Raw genomic sequence first — 16,043 nt, forward strand, 5'->3', positions numbered from 1 at the left:
CTGTCAGTATCAGTTGAAAATTGCTTGCAAGCCTGATGTTCTTTCAGAGGTACAACGAACTCACTTGGTTGGAGATTGGAATTGTGTGACAGATGGCCCAGATCTCCTTATTGTAGCATTGTGGACACTTGTTGTGGCGGTGTAGTTAGCTGTGTGTGTGTGAGTGATCTAGCTGTAGCAAGGACATTGTGCCAGACCCATGACACGATGTTCACCTTGTACACATGCCCTTAACATACAGAACTTGCATTATGCTGTGCACTTTTATGTTTGATCATGTTTCCAGTAATACTTGTAACTCATTGTACAGTGATATTATACATATGAGGCACAATCTTCTGATTATTTGAGGAAACAGATGACTTGCACATTCCCTCAGAGGTACACACTTTTTCACCTGTTGCATACTGTTACATGCATTCTTTGAAACATCCATACAGTTTTTTTGTTGCCCTCCTTTCTACCCTTTTAATCAAGTTGCTATCATTACTGAAATGAAGCCTCCACACATGTATACAGTAGTATTTGTGATGATGTGATAAAGTGTGACTGATGTGTAAAGCAGGATAATTATCTCTTTATCTCTACTTGAAAAATTCCTGTATATCATTGACAATACCCCATGCACTGTCCTTGCAGCTTGTACTGCTTGGACAGCTCCCTATTGGATTGTATTACCACTCCAAGGTGCTTTTCATCCTCAACAGTGAATTTGCTATTCTTCACCCCAATTAATAATTTAATTTATAATTACTGTTGACCAGGTTTTGTTTGCCCCCCTTTCTGTCCTTTTGATCAAGTTGATATCTTTACTGAAACGAGGCCTCCACACATGTATACAGCATTTATGATAATGTGATCTAACCTGTGTTACTAATTACACTAATTTGTAAATCAGGATAATTATTTCTTTATCTCTTCTGGCAAAATTCCTGCATATTACTGACAATAATACCCTGTGCACTGTCCTTGTAGCTTGTACTGTTTGGAGAGCTCCCTATTAGATTGTGTTGCTGCTTCAAGGTTCTTTTATCCTCAGCAGTCAGGGTGCTATCCTGCACCCCAGTTGATAATTTAATTTATGATTACTGTTGACCCAGGTGCAAAAACCTTCTGTTCACCAGCACTAGAGCTGAACTGCATATTTTAGAACATTTGTACAATTTGTATAAGTCTTTTTGCAGCAGCATTTTCTGCTGAAATTTTAATTTTAATCCTTCTGATATTTATTGGGTACTACAAAATAAATATTGGAAGAATTTTCTATGCTAGACAGAGCCTGCACAGTGATGACAAACAGAGCCCTTGTCTCCTGGCTACATGTTAAAATGATTGTAAATACATTGTTAAATAAACTGAATAAATACTTGAAATATATTATTATTGTGATTTGACTTTGTGAATTTTTATGCCTATTAGAATGCTTAGACTGACAAGAAATTCTAGAAAATATTTGTAGTAACAACACTAATATTACAAAACTCTACAATACTGCACTCTATTGTGCATGTCTATAAAATAGAAATAAAATGCATAAGGTTGAAAGAAGTTTGTTTTCATTCATTTTATTTTCAAATATTAATGTACTGTGCAGTTACTGAAGTTGTACAAATGTTCACAAGATCAAACTTCTAAGTTCCTAATTCAAATACGAGATATCAAAAATTTTTATTTATGGCATTGAATGCCTGTAAATCAGGTGGTTGCCATACACTCTTTTTTTAATCCCAAAAAATCTGATGGTCAAATAAATGATTACTTGTATACTAGTAAACAGATGACTAAAGATAACAACACAAGAATATTAATTTTAATGGAACTTTTGAACTACTTGCCTGATTGAAAAAATAAACAGATTTATGTGGTTGGAATGATAAAACTGCAAATTTTAAACTAGCGATCAAAAATCACTGAAATTTGCACAAATATTTTGCCAATAAAATTATATGAGGAATTTTACCATAAGAACTTTCCTGGATTGCATGTGCTAAAAATTCTCAAGGCCAGGACAAGGCACGCCATCTTTAACAGTGTTCAACAACCTAATTGAATCTGCATTATAACAGGAATATAGTGAATATTTTTGGTTATGATATTGCAGTGGTGAAGGGAAAGTAGATAGATATAATGCCTCATTCTACTTTTAAAATTCAGAAAAAGCTTGTCACATATGAGGCGCCTCCATAACCAGGTGGGCAGGAGCAGCAGTGCGTAGCACACGCTTCTTGATTAGACCGGGTTCGAGCCCATCACCACCAAATATGGAAGATGCGGAAAGGTCAGGGAATGACCACTGCATATCCCGGAGCAATATGGCCTTAGTTGCTAATGCTCCTAAAAACCAAATAACTAACTAACTAACTTGTCACATATGAAATTGTAAGAGAGAATAAGCTTTGGTAATTTTGAACTAACCAAATCAGTTTTGATTGGAAATATGTCTGTGTCTTGATTTCCAGGACATTCTTAAACTTGGGTGTAATCAAAGAAAGAATTGTACAAGAGCTCTAAGGTGAAATTTCAGAAGTACTTTCTTTTTGGATCACTTGTGGTTTTGCCAGTCAGAATTGGCAAAGGTAAAGAAAGCCAACACGAGAACGACGAGAAACGTCAGATAACTTACTCGGAAAATTAGTTTCCTAATACGGCACTCACTCTATGCTGCTCCCTTGGTAAACAGGGGGTAGGTATTATCGGTCTGGAGCAAAGTCGAGAATGATATATTGATTGACAGGTAGGTGTGGCAAATGATGTGCTGATTGGTGCGCGAGCACAACACAGCACACAATAACATCGGTTTAGTATCACTTTAGTAGCACTCAGAAGCACTGGTAACTTGCTGTAATGAATGCTTTCCATAATGGTGAAAAAAGGTCAGTTACCTCCACTTGAATCCCACGGGAGCTTGAACCCCCCAAAGTGGAGGGGGTAACCTAACCTTTTTTCTTTAGAATCACAGTCATATTTAGAAATACATTCATAAAAAAATAATTTTTTTTATTTTTTTATGAATGTAAGGAAATATAAGGAAACCTTTTCTATTATTTCCTAACCTAACGTTTAAGGTTAGGTTATGAAATATAACGAAAAATAAAGAAACCTTTCCCTTTTTTTCATAACCAAACCTAAATCAACAGTATAGTAAAAATACTCATGAACTCCAAAAATCTGCTTTTAATAATGAGAAAAAAACATAATGAAGAACATAAAAATGAAACTTTTATTAATTTAATAAAATGAAATTTAATAATGAAATGGAACGAAACTTTTATTAATTTAGTTTTCATCAAAAAATCAACCAACGTTTTATTTCCTTACAAATTTCTTCCATCTTTAAAAGATTCATCTCTGTTTACCTGTTTGCCGTTCATCACAAAACTATTATGCACCGTTCTTTACTCATAAATACACATTATAATGTCAACCAATGACTACACAGTAGCTTGTCATCTGTCGTGTCCACCACCAATCATTTCATTGTTTGCCACGCCTACCTGTCAATCAATATATCACATAAGTTATCCGACGTTTCTCATCATTCTCATGTTGGCTTTCTTTACCTTAGCCGATTTTGTTCCTGTTTACTATATTAGCATTAGCATTAGTAGAGGCATTTGATGCAAGAAAGCAAGCTTATGCAGCATCAGCCAAAAAAAAAAAAAAAAACCACTTCCACTTCACCCCTCTGTTCGTTCAAAATACCTGTCCAGCTGAGCCTTAAACTTATTTAGGCTATCAACCTCCACGACAACGGATGGAAGTCTCTTCCACCAACCAACCACCCGCTGGCTAAAGGCAAATTTCCACACGTCTATCCTACATCTGTCTTTCCTCAATTTGAATTTATGCCCTCTCAGGTGATTATTCTGAGCTAGAGGAAGAATCCCATCAGCATTGAGCATGCTCAAACCATTCAAGGCTTTATACACCTCTATCAGATCACCTCGCTGGTGCCTAGTCTCCAGACACTGTAATTTGCAAAACTTAAGCCTTTCTTCGTAAGAGCATCCCTTTGTTCCATTCACTAATCTTGTTGCCCTTCTCTGTACTCGTTCCAACAGCTCTACATCCTTCTTGAAATGAGGTCTCCAGACCTGTATACAGTACTCTAGGTGTGGCCTGACCATTGCCTTATACAAGGGAATAATCACCTCCTTATCCCTGCTGGAAAAATTCCTGTATATCATTGACAATACTCCATGAGCTACTCTTGCAGCCCGTCTGCACTGCTCAGAGAACTTCAAATCTGCCTGCACAACAACCCCCAAGTCCCCTTCATTCTCTACCACTGTCAGTGTAGTACTTTACATTTGCCAATGTTAAACTTCATTTGCCACCTCTCAGCCCATCTGCTCAACCTTTCCAGATCCTGTTGCAGCAGCAGCAGAGTGTCAGTAGGGTCCTTGACAACCCTGCCAACCTTTGTATCGTCTGCAAACTTGGACATTAAGCTTGATATACCATCATCAATATCATTTATAAATACAGAAAACAATAATGGACCCAACACTGAGCCCTGAGGGACTCCACTAATAACATTAGTCCACGATGAGCAGTGTCCATTGATTACCACTCTCTGTCTTCTCCCCTTCAACCACCCCTTTATCCATAGCAGCAATTTGCCTCCAATGTCACACTGCTCCAATTTGTGTAGCAGTCTTCCATGTGTAACAGTATCAAAAGCCTTTCTAAGATCCAAGTATATAATATCAAAGCTATTCCCTGCATCCAGTTCTTTTGTGACTGCATCGTAGTATCCAATCAAGTTGGTCAGGCAAGACTTCCCCTTAACAAAACCATGCTGTGTCCGAGCTATAACTGAAGTCTTGTCTAAATGATCCTGCAGTGCTTCTTTAACCAGTGCCTCCATTAATTTTCCTAGAACAGAAGTTAAACTCACAGGTCTATAATTACTTGTGTCAGCCTTTGATCCTCCTTTGTGAATTGGGGTCACATTTGCACATTTCCAGTCTATGGGTACCTCCCCTGAGTCCAAGGAAGCTCTCATAATTATGGCTTAGGGTTTGCTTACTTCCTTTGCTGCCTCCTTTAATATAACTGGATAGATCCCATCCACCCCGGGTGCCTTTCTTGTGTTTATCTTCAACAATTTCTCCTCTACTTTACTCCCAGTTATTTCAAGATTCTGTAGCTTACTGCTAGAGTTGAATACACCTCTATCATTCCCCTCGCTGAATAACTCCTCATGTGTGAATGTCGATGCAAAATATTCATTTAGTTTGTTAGCTACCTGAGCAGGATCATCAACAGTTGACCCATCAATATCAAGTGGACCAATCTGATTCATCCCCTTCCTTCTAGAGTTTACATAAGTAAAGAACTCTTTTCTGTTTTTCTTTGCATCCCTTGCCAAGGATTTCTCGTAATCTGCCTTCGCCTGCCTAACCTCCTTTGTAACTTGGTTGCATATCAACTTATATCTATCATAGGCTTCTGTGTCATGTGTTAATTTGTAAGTATCCCATGCATTTTTCTTCTCTGCCATATGCCTCATTAGTTCATCTGACATCCATTTTGGCCTAAACCTTGAACAATATTTCTTAGTTGGTATGTAAAGCCTAGTAGCTTCCAAGATAAGTTCTTGGAATGCTTCCCATTTTGAATTTGCTGTTGGTAATATCATCAGTTGGTCCCACTGTATAGAATTTAAATACTGTCTCAGTCCATCATAGTCGCCTTTACGGAAGCAATAACCCTCCCTTTACCCCTAATGGTAGTTACCTCTTTGAGTAAATCCCACTTCAGCACACTGTGATCAATGCCACCTAGTGGTTCATTTATCTGCAGATTCTTAATGCATGAAGAATCACTGCTGATAATCAAATCAAGAGTATTACTCCCTCTAGTTGCCTCCCGAACATGCTGATGTAGAAAACAATCATCCAATAAATCCACAAAAGCCCTGCTAGTGTGTGAGTGAACCGCCCCCAAATTCCAGTCAATATCTGGGAAATTAAAATCTCCCATTATAAGACTCTCTGATTTACTGGCCCCCTCTATTTCCCTGTACAGTTTCTTATTATACTCATCAGAGTCATTAGGCTTATAGCACACTCCTACTCTCAATTTTGATCTCCCAATGCTTATGTCACACCAAACTGACTCAACACTGTACTGTCCAGCGATGTCGACCCTCCCTTCCTTGGTTTTTGTGTTTCTTAACTAATAGCATAACCCCTCCCCCCTTCCTATCCTGTCTATCCTTTATGTAGACATTGTACTCCCCAAATTTCAGTTCCGCATCCCTTATATCTGTGTGACACCACGTCTCTGATATCCCAACAATATCTGCCTTTGATGTTTTGAGCAATACCTCAAATTCATCAAATTTGTTTACTAAACTCCTAGCATTGGTGTACACGCAAGTATACCTGCACCTGTTTCTATTCTTAGCTACCCTAACACAACCCATGTCTTTACTTGTACCACAATGGCTTCCAGCAGTCTCTGGAATATCATGCATCTTGTTTTTCAGGCTTCTGCTCATTCTAATAGAAGCAGTGCAGGAATCTCTTTCACCTCTGCCAGTGGCTACTGTCAATCTATTGGTCTTTGTCTCCCCCCCCAAGCTAGCAGTTTTCCGACCCACCTAACACTGCCTCGATAGCATCAGCAAATATTCTTGCACCCTTTCTATTTAAGTGTATCCCATCCCTGTAGAAGCAATCTCTCCTGTTAACAAGTACAGTCCAGGCTGAAAAAAATTCTACCCCTTGAGCCTTGCACAATCTTTCCAGGGCCGAATTGATCGACAAGGCTCTCATCATATACTCCCTCCTATCGTGTCTGGGCAGAATTGCAGACACTTTCAAATTCAACCCTAATTCTCGGCTTTTGTTCAACAGTGACCTGTACTTGTTAAATAATTCTGCCGGTCTCCTACTCTTAATATCATTAGTGCCAACGTGTACAACTATATCACCTTTTGTGCCCTTAAAAGATGATATTCGCTCTACAACATCATCCACCTTTGCCCCTGGCAGACATACCCTGGTCCTGTTCCACCTATCCTTTTTACAAAGCATGTTCCCCGTTTCCTTGACAATAGAGTCACCAACAACTACTAGTTCCTTCGGGACCAGCGCATTCTGCCTTGGGGGTTGCCTCTGTGTCACGTGATGCCCAAGTGCAAGCTCTGGTGTTGATGTGGGCAGCTGAGAGCTTGATGGGCCCCTCAATTTAGTTTCTTCGAGGGTATCCACCCTGTCCTTCAAGCTCTCATATAGGCCCACAAGAACGCTGAGTTGTTGCCTGATATCGATACACTCCTTGCATCGCGCGCACACACAAAGACATCCCCCATGGCAGTATCATGTCCCGTACCCGATTGCTCTGCAAACATCAAGCAAACAGTGCATTTTATAAGCTGTGTGCGAGTCAGAGGACAACTGCCCCCCTGAGTTCTGCTCTGAGCCACAGCACTTCCATTAGCTTGAGCCTTTTGCTTTGCTGCTCTGGTCTGAGTCATGATTCTATTAATTTATTAATTAATTATAATTAATTATGTTATGTTATTAATTATGTTAAATATAATTAATTATGTTACGTTTGTAATCTAAGTCGTTATATGTATTTATTTAAAAGTACAATTTAACTGCTAATGAAGTTCAACTAACGCTATCTAGTACGGTATATAACTATCGTATCACAAAGGCGGGAACTTACGAACTTTATATCTATGGACACTTTATTAATTAACTTTTAAATCTCGCTGTCTCAATTCAGAATAAACTAATGATCCTTGCTAGGTCTATAAGCTACTTACAGAAATAATTCGATGGAAAAAATATTCAATCAAGTGGCTAAATATGGCTAAAGAACTTCTTGTTCAGCGGAGTTGCAAACACGTGGATACCCTTACCGATACTTTTATGCAATTACAAAGCCGAGTAAAGAATAAATACACTAAATTAATCAGAAAATCACAAAATAATGTTATACTACTAAATTTAAATCAAAAGTTTTAGAAAAACAATAATTTCAAATCAATAAATAAGAAAAATCCACTTAGCGGCTTTGAACACGACCGTCTCCTAGTAGCCTCGTCAGCAGATATAACTATCTTGCAATTTAATATATATGGAGTTTTTAGATTTTCCCTTACTTGATTGGCATTTTATAGCATATGGTTGTATTCTAAAATATTGAGCATTTCAGGTATACATAGGTATATTATGCTACTATATTGGTGGCTTAAAATTTTGTATTAGCATAAAATCAGTTTCATTGATTTTAAAATGATGCAAGGATACAAACTTATACAGCATCAGCCAAACAAAAAACAAAACAAAAACCAGTTTGTCTGTCTCCTCTCCTTAGTCCTTCCTGGATGTGTAAGGTTGTGATGACCAGTGCTCTCTAAAACTGGTCTCAAAAATTTGGAAAAAGTAAAAAATTGCGACAAAATTTGCAGCGATCAAAGAAGAAAAGGAGGTAAGTGGATATAAAAAAAATTTGGTTGAATTTCGATAAATATTTTAAAAAGTTATCGTAGTGTGAAGTCTACGGTACCAGCAGTAATGATTTCAAATGGACACAGTTTACCAAGTGCTTATTTGAAAATTCTTTAAATTGGCTCACATAAACTATATATCATCTTTTGTAGATTTAAAATCCTGTGAATTTGTGAAGTTATAGTAGATTAGATTAAAAAACTCAATTTTGTAACTCTAACAAAAGCATTGTTTTTACTCTAGTGGCTGCCATATTGAATTCATCTACACAAAGAAGGAAAACAGTAATCACGACCAAAAGTATATACAGGTGACCCCCGCTTAACGCTGATCATTCGTTCCGGAAAAACAGAGCGCTAAGTGAATCCGCGCTAAGCGAGCGCCGCTTTCCCATAAGGTAACATATGTATTTGTGAGCTGCGGTCGGTGCCATAGGATATTTCCTAATCAACAATAAACGGTAATGAAAAGATGCACAAATGTCGGTCAAAATATTTAATATTCAAATATTTGCACATATAAAATATTCTGCATTACATACGTATAATTATGTGGTAACTACTTGCGTATCAAAAGTAAACTTAAAATTCCAATTAAAATAATGAATTTAATTGATTTAATTTAATGGATGAATTTAATCATGAAAAATGTGTGGATTTTGAGTTGAACTTTGGCCCTCTTCCAAATAAACTAAAAGGGGTATTAATTTTAAATTCCCCGCAGCGTTACAACCCAACAATAAAGTCAACCGATCCTTCGCCTCTTTGAAACCTGGCATGTTTTTTTTTCTTTCAATATGAAACTTCTTTTAGGCATTCGTTTCCACATAAGTCCTGCATCACCTATGTTAAAAACTTGTTGAGAAGTATAACACATAATACCCCTCTTCAATAATTTTAACAAGTTCTTTTTTGAAAGTTTCGGCTCCTTGATCAGCACTAGCGGCTTCTCCCTGGATTTTAAATATATTCTACCAGCCCTTACCAGTTTTAAATGGTTCCACATTTTTTTTTTTTTTTTTTTTTTTTAGGCGAGTTTTCTTCAGATCATCATATTGGCTAATCTCTTTCTCTCTCTCTCTTTTTTTTTTAAATATTTAACTTAACTGACTTCTGCATTGGAATATTATCTTCAATAAAATTAGTCTTTCCATTTCAATCCTAATAGCCGGCCTAGTCCTAGTTGCTTGCAGTGGAACAGCTATCTTTGCCGCTGATAAAATTAATTTTTTATAATTGTTCTTACAGTTAAACTTGTAAGTCCTAAATTATGGCACACAACCCCTTGCCGTTGACGACCGGAATCGATTGGCTTCAAAACGTCTAATTTAATTTTCAAATTCAGGCTTTTTCTTACATTTATAGTCTTCGTACTGCGCCCAGACGTTGCTTTTTCATTCCTGTCGGTCATTATTAGCTCTTCAAAAATATAACCGCGTTGGTTGAATTAATTATGATACAATGTTCAAGTAAACTTTCCGTTACGCACGATGTCTAATACTGTACTGAGTGATGACTAGACTTCGGAAAAATGCATATAGCGCAAATATTACAAGCAATATACTTGATCATTTTTTAAAATGTTGATCTCGGAACTACGTAACAAGTCACTGTACTGCAATTAAATTAGCGTGCAAGAAAATTTCACTGAGCGTGGGAAAATTCCTCAAGTCGGCGTGGGAAACGTTTTAATGCTGTTTTGCTATTCATTTTCAAGCTATCGACTCCATCAAATGAAACGATTTCGTTAAATATGTCAAAAATGTAATCTGTAAAAGAGCGTTATAGTGATCTGTGACAGCGTTATAGTCAGATACTGGTTATAATATAAGAACAGCGTTATAGCGAATCAGCGTAAAGCGAACCGTGTTATAACAGGGGCCTGCTGTAGTGCAAAAGAGCATTTGAAAATAACCTGCAAAATGGGGGTAATGTTGCTGAAGTCATTAAATTAGTAGCAGATAACATGGTTGAAAACAAGCATATGAATGTAGTGAACACAGGAAATTCCCCCCATTCACAGACAAGCTTTGCCTGTGTTGTTAAATGAAATCATAGCATCACTGCACACCATACAGAGGAAAAGGCAGTTACTCGTTTGATAACAGAAACCACTTATTAAAATTATGGATTATACTGGAAAGGATCCTCACAGATGGTTGAAAACAGTTTACTATAAAAAATGCAGAAATGGAAAACAGAATTTTTGCAGAGCTTAACAAAACCATGTGACATGCATTACAGTGAGGCTGCAAAAAACCCCCAAAAAACTACTAATTCTGTTCCTAGTATATGACCTACCAAACCTGTTACAGATACAAAAGCAAATAATGTAATTTTCTAAAAGCTAGTGACGCCAGCAACATGCAGTACCATACAAACAGAAATTACAGAATCACTAAGGCAAAATCTCAAAACTGTAAAGGTTAAGAACATGAAGCCTATACATAATAAAGAGATTATCATAGAAACAAATAGCCAAAAAGACATAGAGAATATTGAGGCCTTTGAAGAAATTGAAGACATGGGAATTTCTTTAGACACACCAAAAACAAAAAAAAAAAAAAAAAAATCTGTGCCATAAATGAAAATATAGGCTACAGATAAAGACCTCGCAACTAAAGGTGTTTATTACATAAACTTAGAATAACATCCGAATAGGCAAATGAAGAGATGCATGTGAGAGTAAGCACAATAAACAAAAACAAATCTGACAGAAACTAGATTTCAGAAGTTTCTCTCCCAGAAAAATGAAGGGTAAGGTCAAAATCATTCAGTTCAGCTGTATGTAATGATGAGAACAACTAACTTTTATAGCTCCTGTGCCTTCCTTATATACTGGTTTGAGCCGCCTGTTTATCAGGTAGGACCGATGGACTGTGAAACAAGGGTGGCCATAGTTTTTTTTTTTTTTTTGAGGGTAGTGTTATGTTGTGTTAGTGTTGTTGGTTATGCACAACATGTCTTTAATCTTGTTTTTTCTTTTTTTTTAAATAGGTGGTGTTCTAGGCTTATATATTGCTAAGAAAATTGAAATTACTGATCTTCCACAACTGGTAGCTGCATTTCATAGTTTAGTTGGCTTGGCTGCTGTTCTCACGTGTTTTTCAACTTACATAGTGGATTTCCCCCACTTTGCTACAGATCCTGCAGCTGGTACAATAAAGACAGCATTATTTCTTGGTACCTATATTGGAGGTGTTACTTTTAGTGGTTCACTAGTCGCATACGGAAAGTTACAAGGTAAAGCAAATGTGTTTTTTTTTTTTAAAGCACAAACTGATCACATGGAATATATTAATAAAGTATACAGATATAAAATGGGTGTGTTGGTAGGGAGGGTATAATAAATGAGGATGTAGGTGTCTTGAAATCATTGTCAAACTGCCCAGCTGAAGTTCTGAAAACACTCGTCTTCATTTACATCTTTGTTTATTATAACTGGTTCCTTTTATTATTATTATTATTGTTTATTTTATAAATGTTTAATCTGTTGTACTCAATAATTTTTAAACTGAAACCGGAAAATTATATATTTTTGAAATATATATATATATATATATATATATTATATATATATATTATATATATATATGTGTGTGTGTGTGTGTGTGTGTGGGTGGGTGGGTGGGTGGGTGGGTGGTGGAGGTGGGTTCATAGTATATGAGACTGCAGATGATTAATTTCTTACTCAAGAAATAATTAATTAAAGTAAGGGATGTCTTTGGCCTTAATGGGACATTTAATTCAGTTCCTGTTGTTGATGGCATTCATGCTGAAAAACATCCCATACTTTCATTAAAGATCAGGGTATCAGTAAATAATGCCTGATACAGCTCTGCTTTTATTATTAACTAGCAGTACCTATCGCGAAAATTTCACATTTGGTAGCACAGTTTTCATTGCCTGATATTTTCCTGAAAAATTTCGGACAATTCATTGTCATCTCTATAAAATAATACTGAAAAGGGCAGAATATTAAAAAGTACACTATAAACTCGGTCAAACCTTCATTATTAGTGTTTCATTTTCCTGCAGATGCTTCTATTGTAGTACCTCTTCAGTATCCAGCAAATATCAGCATTGATGTTGACATTTAAACTCCCTGGTACCTCATCTCCATTTGTTTAATGTCCTGCTTAAACCACTCACCCTGTTCTTCACTTACACTTCCAAATGTGGAAGTGTAAAAATTTACCTCGACAATCATGTTGTGGCCCAACTTCTTGAATTTCACCAACATATTTTCAACTGTAGTCTGGTAGTCCGGATCTTTATTGTTCTCTAAAAAATTCTCAACCACAGACTTCAAGCTAATGCATACCTGAATTTCTCTTTCAAATTTCGTTCCCTCATTAGTGTGCAAATTTAAAGTTTTCTGTAGCTGTCCTAAAGAAATGTAGAGCGTGTTTTGTCATTGGAAAGTAAGCCAGTATGCGATGAATCCTTATGTCGTAAGCAGGTAAGCCAGTATGCTTCGAATTCTTTGTAATTTCTTGTATCTGAGGAAACTTATAAATTTTCTTTGATTTCACCATTTCAGACCGATCCTGAATACATTTGCAGAAACACGAAAAGGCGAGTATCTTTTTCGCCGCAAGGTATGTTCAACACAACCAATCACAGTAGCATGGCAGAGAACATGTCTTCCTGACTGTGACATAATTCTAAATTCTTAAATTATTACTCACCTTAAAAAACCAAAAACAGATAAACTTGAAGTTGATAACGATAAAATAATGACTTCTGAACGTTTTAAACTTATTAAACATAACGAATGGCAATAAGTGTATGAGCTCATGTGAGCAAAGTGGAGACATATAGTGATCGAGATTGGCTCCTCTTCATAGTGCAGTGTGGCTTCTGAAGGAACTAGTCCACTTTGGACCATCTAATTAGATGGGAAACATTATTCCTGGATGCTTTCCTAAAACATGAACATTTGCTGTTTTGTATTCCTTGATATGGAGAAAGTGCATGACACAACTTGGAGATTTGGCATCTTAAAAGACTTATATCGCCTCAGTCTTAGAGAGAATCTCCCTGTTTTTATTATAAACTTTTTAGCCAATTAGTGTTTCTAAATTCATGTAGCATCCTCACCCTGTCATCCCTTTTGCCAAGAGGAGGAGATACTTCAAGGATAAGTATTACGTTTGACACTTTTTGCCATCAAAGTAAATTCCATCACAGAACAACTTCCTCCAACTGTAAACAGCACTCTCTATGTTGATAACTTTATCATATATTCTTAGTCATGCAACATGAGGGTTATTGAAAGACAACTGCAACAAGCCATTGATTGCCTTAATTCCTGGGCCCGTATTAATGGATTCAGATTTTCGCTGCAGAAGACTGTTTGCATAATTTTTGTTGCAAACGAACCTGAATCTTCATATCCTGAAGCTGAGTTGAGGCTTCAAAAAAGTGCTATACCAATAGCGGTGCTGGACACAAATTTCTTGGGACTCATATTTGATAAAAACTTTCAATACCTAAAATAATTTAATAAAAATGAAAGAATTAGCATTGTTATTAGCATTAGCATATGATCCAAGAAAGCAAGCTTATACAGCATCAGCCAAAAAAACAATTCCCATTTCACGCAGCCATTCACTCAAAAAATTTGCATAGTTCTGCCTTGAATTTATTTAAGCTAATTTCCACAATGACAGATGGATGTTTATTCCATCAGTTAAATACCTGCTGGCTAAAGGCAAATTTCTGCACATCTATTCTACAACTGTCTTTCCTCAGTTTGAATTTATGCCCCCTCAGGTACATAATTTGAGCAAGAGAAAGATTCCTATCAGCATTGAGCATGCTCAAACCATTCAAGGCCTTGTACACCTCAATCAGATCACTTCACAGGTGCCTAGTCTCCACAACCCCTGCAATTTTCAGAACTTAAGCTTTCCTTGGAAAGGGTAACTTTGTTCCACTCACCAATCTCATTGGCCTTCTCTGTACACATTCCAGCACCTCTACATCTTTCCTCAAATGAGACCTCCAGACCTGTATGCAATACTCATGATGTAGCTTGACCATTGCCTTACACAAAGGTATAATTCTCCTTATCCCTGCTAGCAAAATTCTTGTATGTCATTGACAAGATGTCATGAGCTACTCTTGCAGTCTGTCTGCACTACTCAGAAAACTTCATACGTGACTGCACAATTATACCTATGTCTTTTTCATTCTGCACTACCCTGAATGTATTAACGCACTTATACATTGATACGTGACCTGAGGGGTTACTGCTGCCATTGTGCAGTACTTTACATTTGTCAAAGTTAAACTTCAGTTGTCACCTCTCAGCCCATCTGATCAACTTTTCTAGATCCTCTTGCGGTACTGTACTGTCTTTACTCTCATTAACAACCCTACCAACCTTCGTATCATTTGGACATTAAGCCTGATATGCCTTCATCAAAATCAATGATAAATACAGAAAACAACAATGGACCCAACACTTAACCCTGGGGGATCCACTAATAACATTAGTCCAGTAAGAACAGTGTCCAGTGATCACCACTCTGTCTTCTCTCACTCAACTATCCCCATAGCAGAAACTTGCTCTTAATGCCATACTAATCCAATTTGTATAGCAGTCTTCCATGTGCAACAATACCAAAAGCTTTCCTAAAATCCAAGTATATGATATCAAAATTATTTTTTGCAACCAGTTCCTTTATGACCACATCAGGGTATCCAATCAAATTAGTCAGACAAGACTTCCACTTAACAAACCCATACTGTGTCTAAACTATAACCGCAGTCTTGTCTAGATTAGTGGTTCTCAATATTTTTTTTGCCCGTAGCCCACTTCTGAGTTTCATTCACCTCTGTGGCCCCCCTCATGTTGTTTAATTATATCGAAATGATTTATAATAATTATAATAATAATTTAATTATAATAAATATACTTTATCAACTGCACTTTTTATTTATAACATGTATTATTTGTTTATAATATAAGGAATATTAATAATAAAAAGGGGGTTTGTTAACTACAATCTTTAATTATAATAGAATTTTTACTCATATAATATTTTGTTTATTCACAATATACAATTATGCTCCTAACAAAGAATATTATAATAATATTATTGTCCCTTAGTTTAGTGAGATCTGCAAGGATCTCACTAATTTCTTTTTTATATTAGTAATAATTTTATTTTAGAAGTGAACTTTTTGTGGCCCACTTAACAGTTTACATAGCCCCCGATTTTACGACTTTTACCTGTGGTCCCTCAGAAATATGGCATGTTCCCCGTTGAGAACCACTGGTCTAGATGATCTAGATAATGGAGTCACTGGTCTAACACCAGTGACTCCATTTCTCTGGAACAAAAGTTAAACTAACAGGTCTGTAATTACTTGCTTCACTTTTTGATATCCATTTGTGAATTGGGGATATATTTGGACATCCCAGTCCCTGAGGACCTGCCTTGAGTCCACGGATGCTCTCATAATCATAGCTAAGTGTTTGCATACTTTCTTTGTTGCCTCCTTTAATATAACTGAATACACGCCAAGTACCTTTCTTATGTTTAACTTCAATTTCTCT

At 36.6% G+C, this 16,043-nt stretch overlaps 1 protein-coding gene across 2 annotated transcripts in view; it reads left to right on the forward strand.

Moving 5' to 3' along the window:
- LOC150085480 (NAD(P) transhydrogenase, mitochondrial-like) overlaps positions 1-16,043 on the forward strand; it is a 445,310-nt gene that overhangs the window by 271,168 nt on the left and 158,099 nt on the right. For both annotated transcript variants that reach the window (XM_090374063.1, XM_090374062.1), the window contains exon 10: positions 11,471-11,716. In XM_090374063.1, coding sequence (XP_090230189.1) covers positions 11,471-11,716 — 246 coding nt within the window. The remainder of the gene's footprint in view (positions 1-11,470; positions 11,717-16,043) is intronic.

Source organism: Mastigoproctus giganteus, chromosome 5, assembly GCF_048544385.1.
Source record: "Mastigoproctus giganteus isolate SK-2022 chromosome 5, ASM4854438v1, whole genome shotgun sequence".
In the NCBI taxonomy this organism is placed as follows: Eukaryota; Metazoa; Arthropoda; class Arachnida; order Uropygi; family Thelyphonidae; genus Mastigoproctus; species Mastigoproctus giganteus.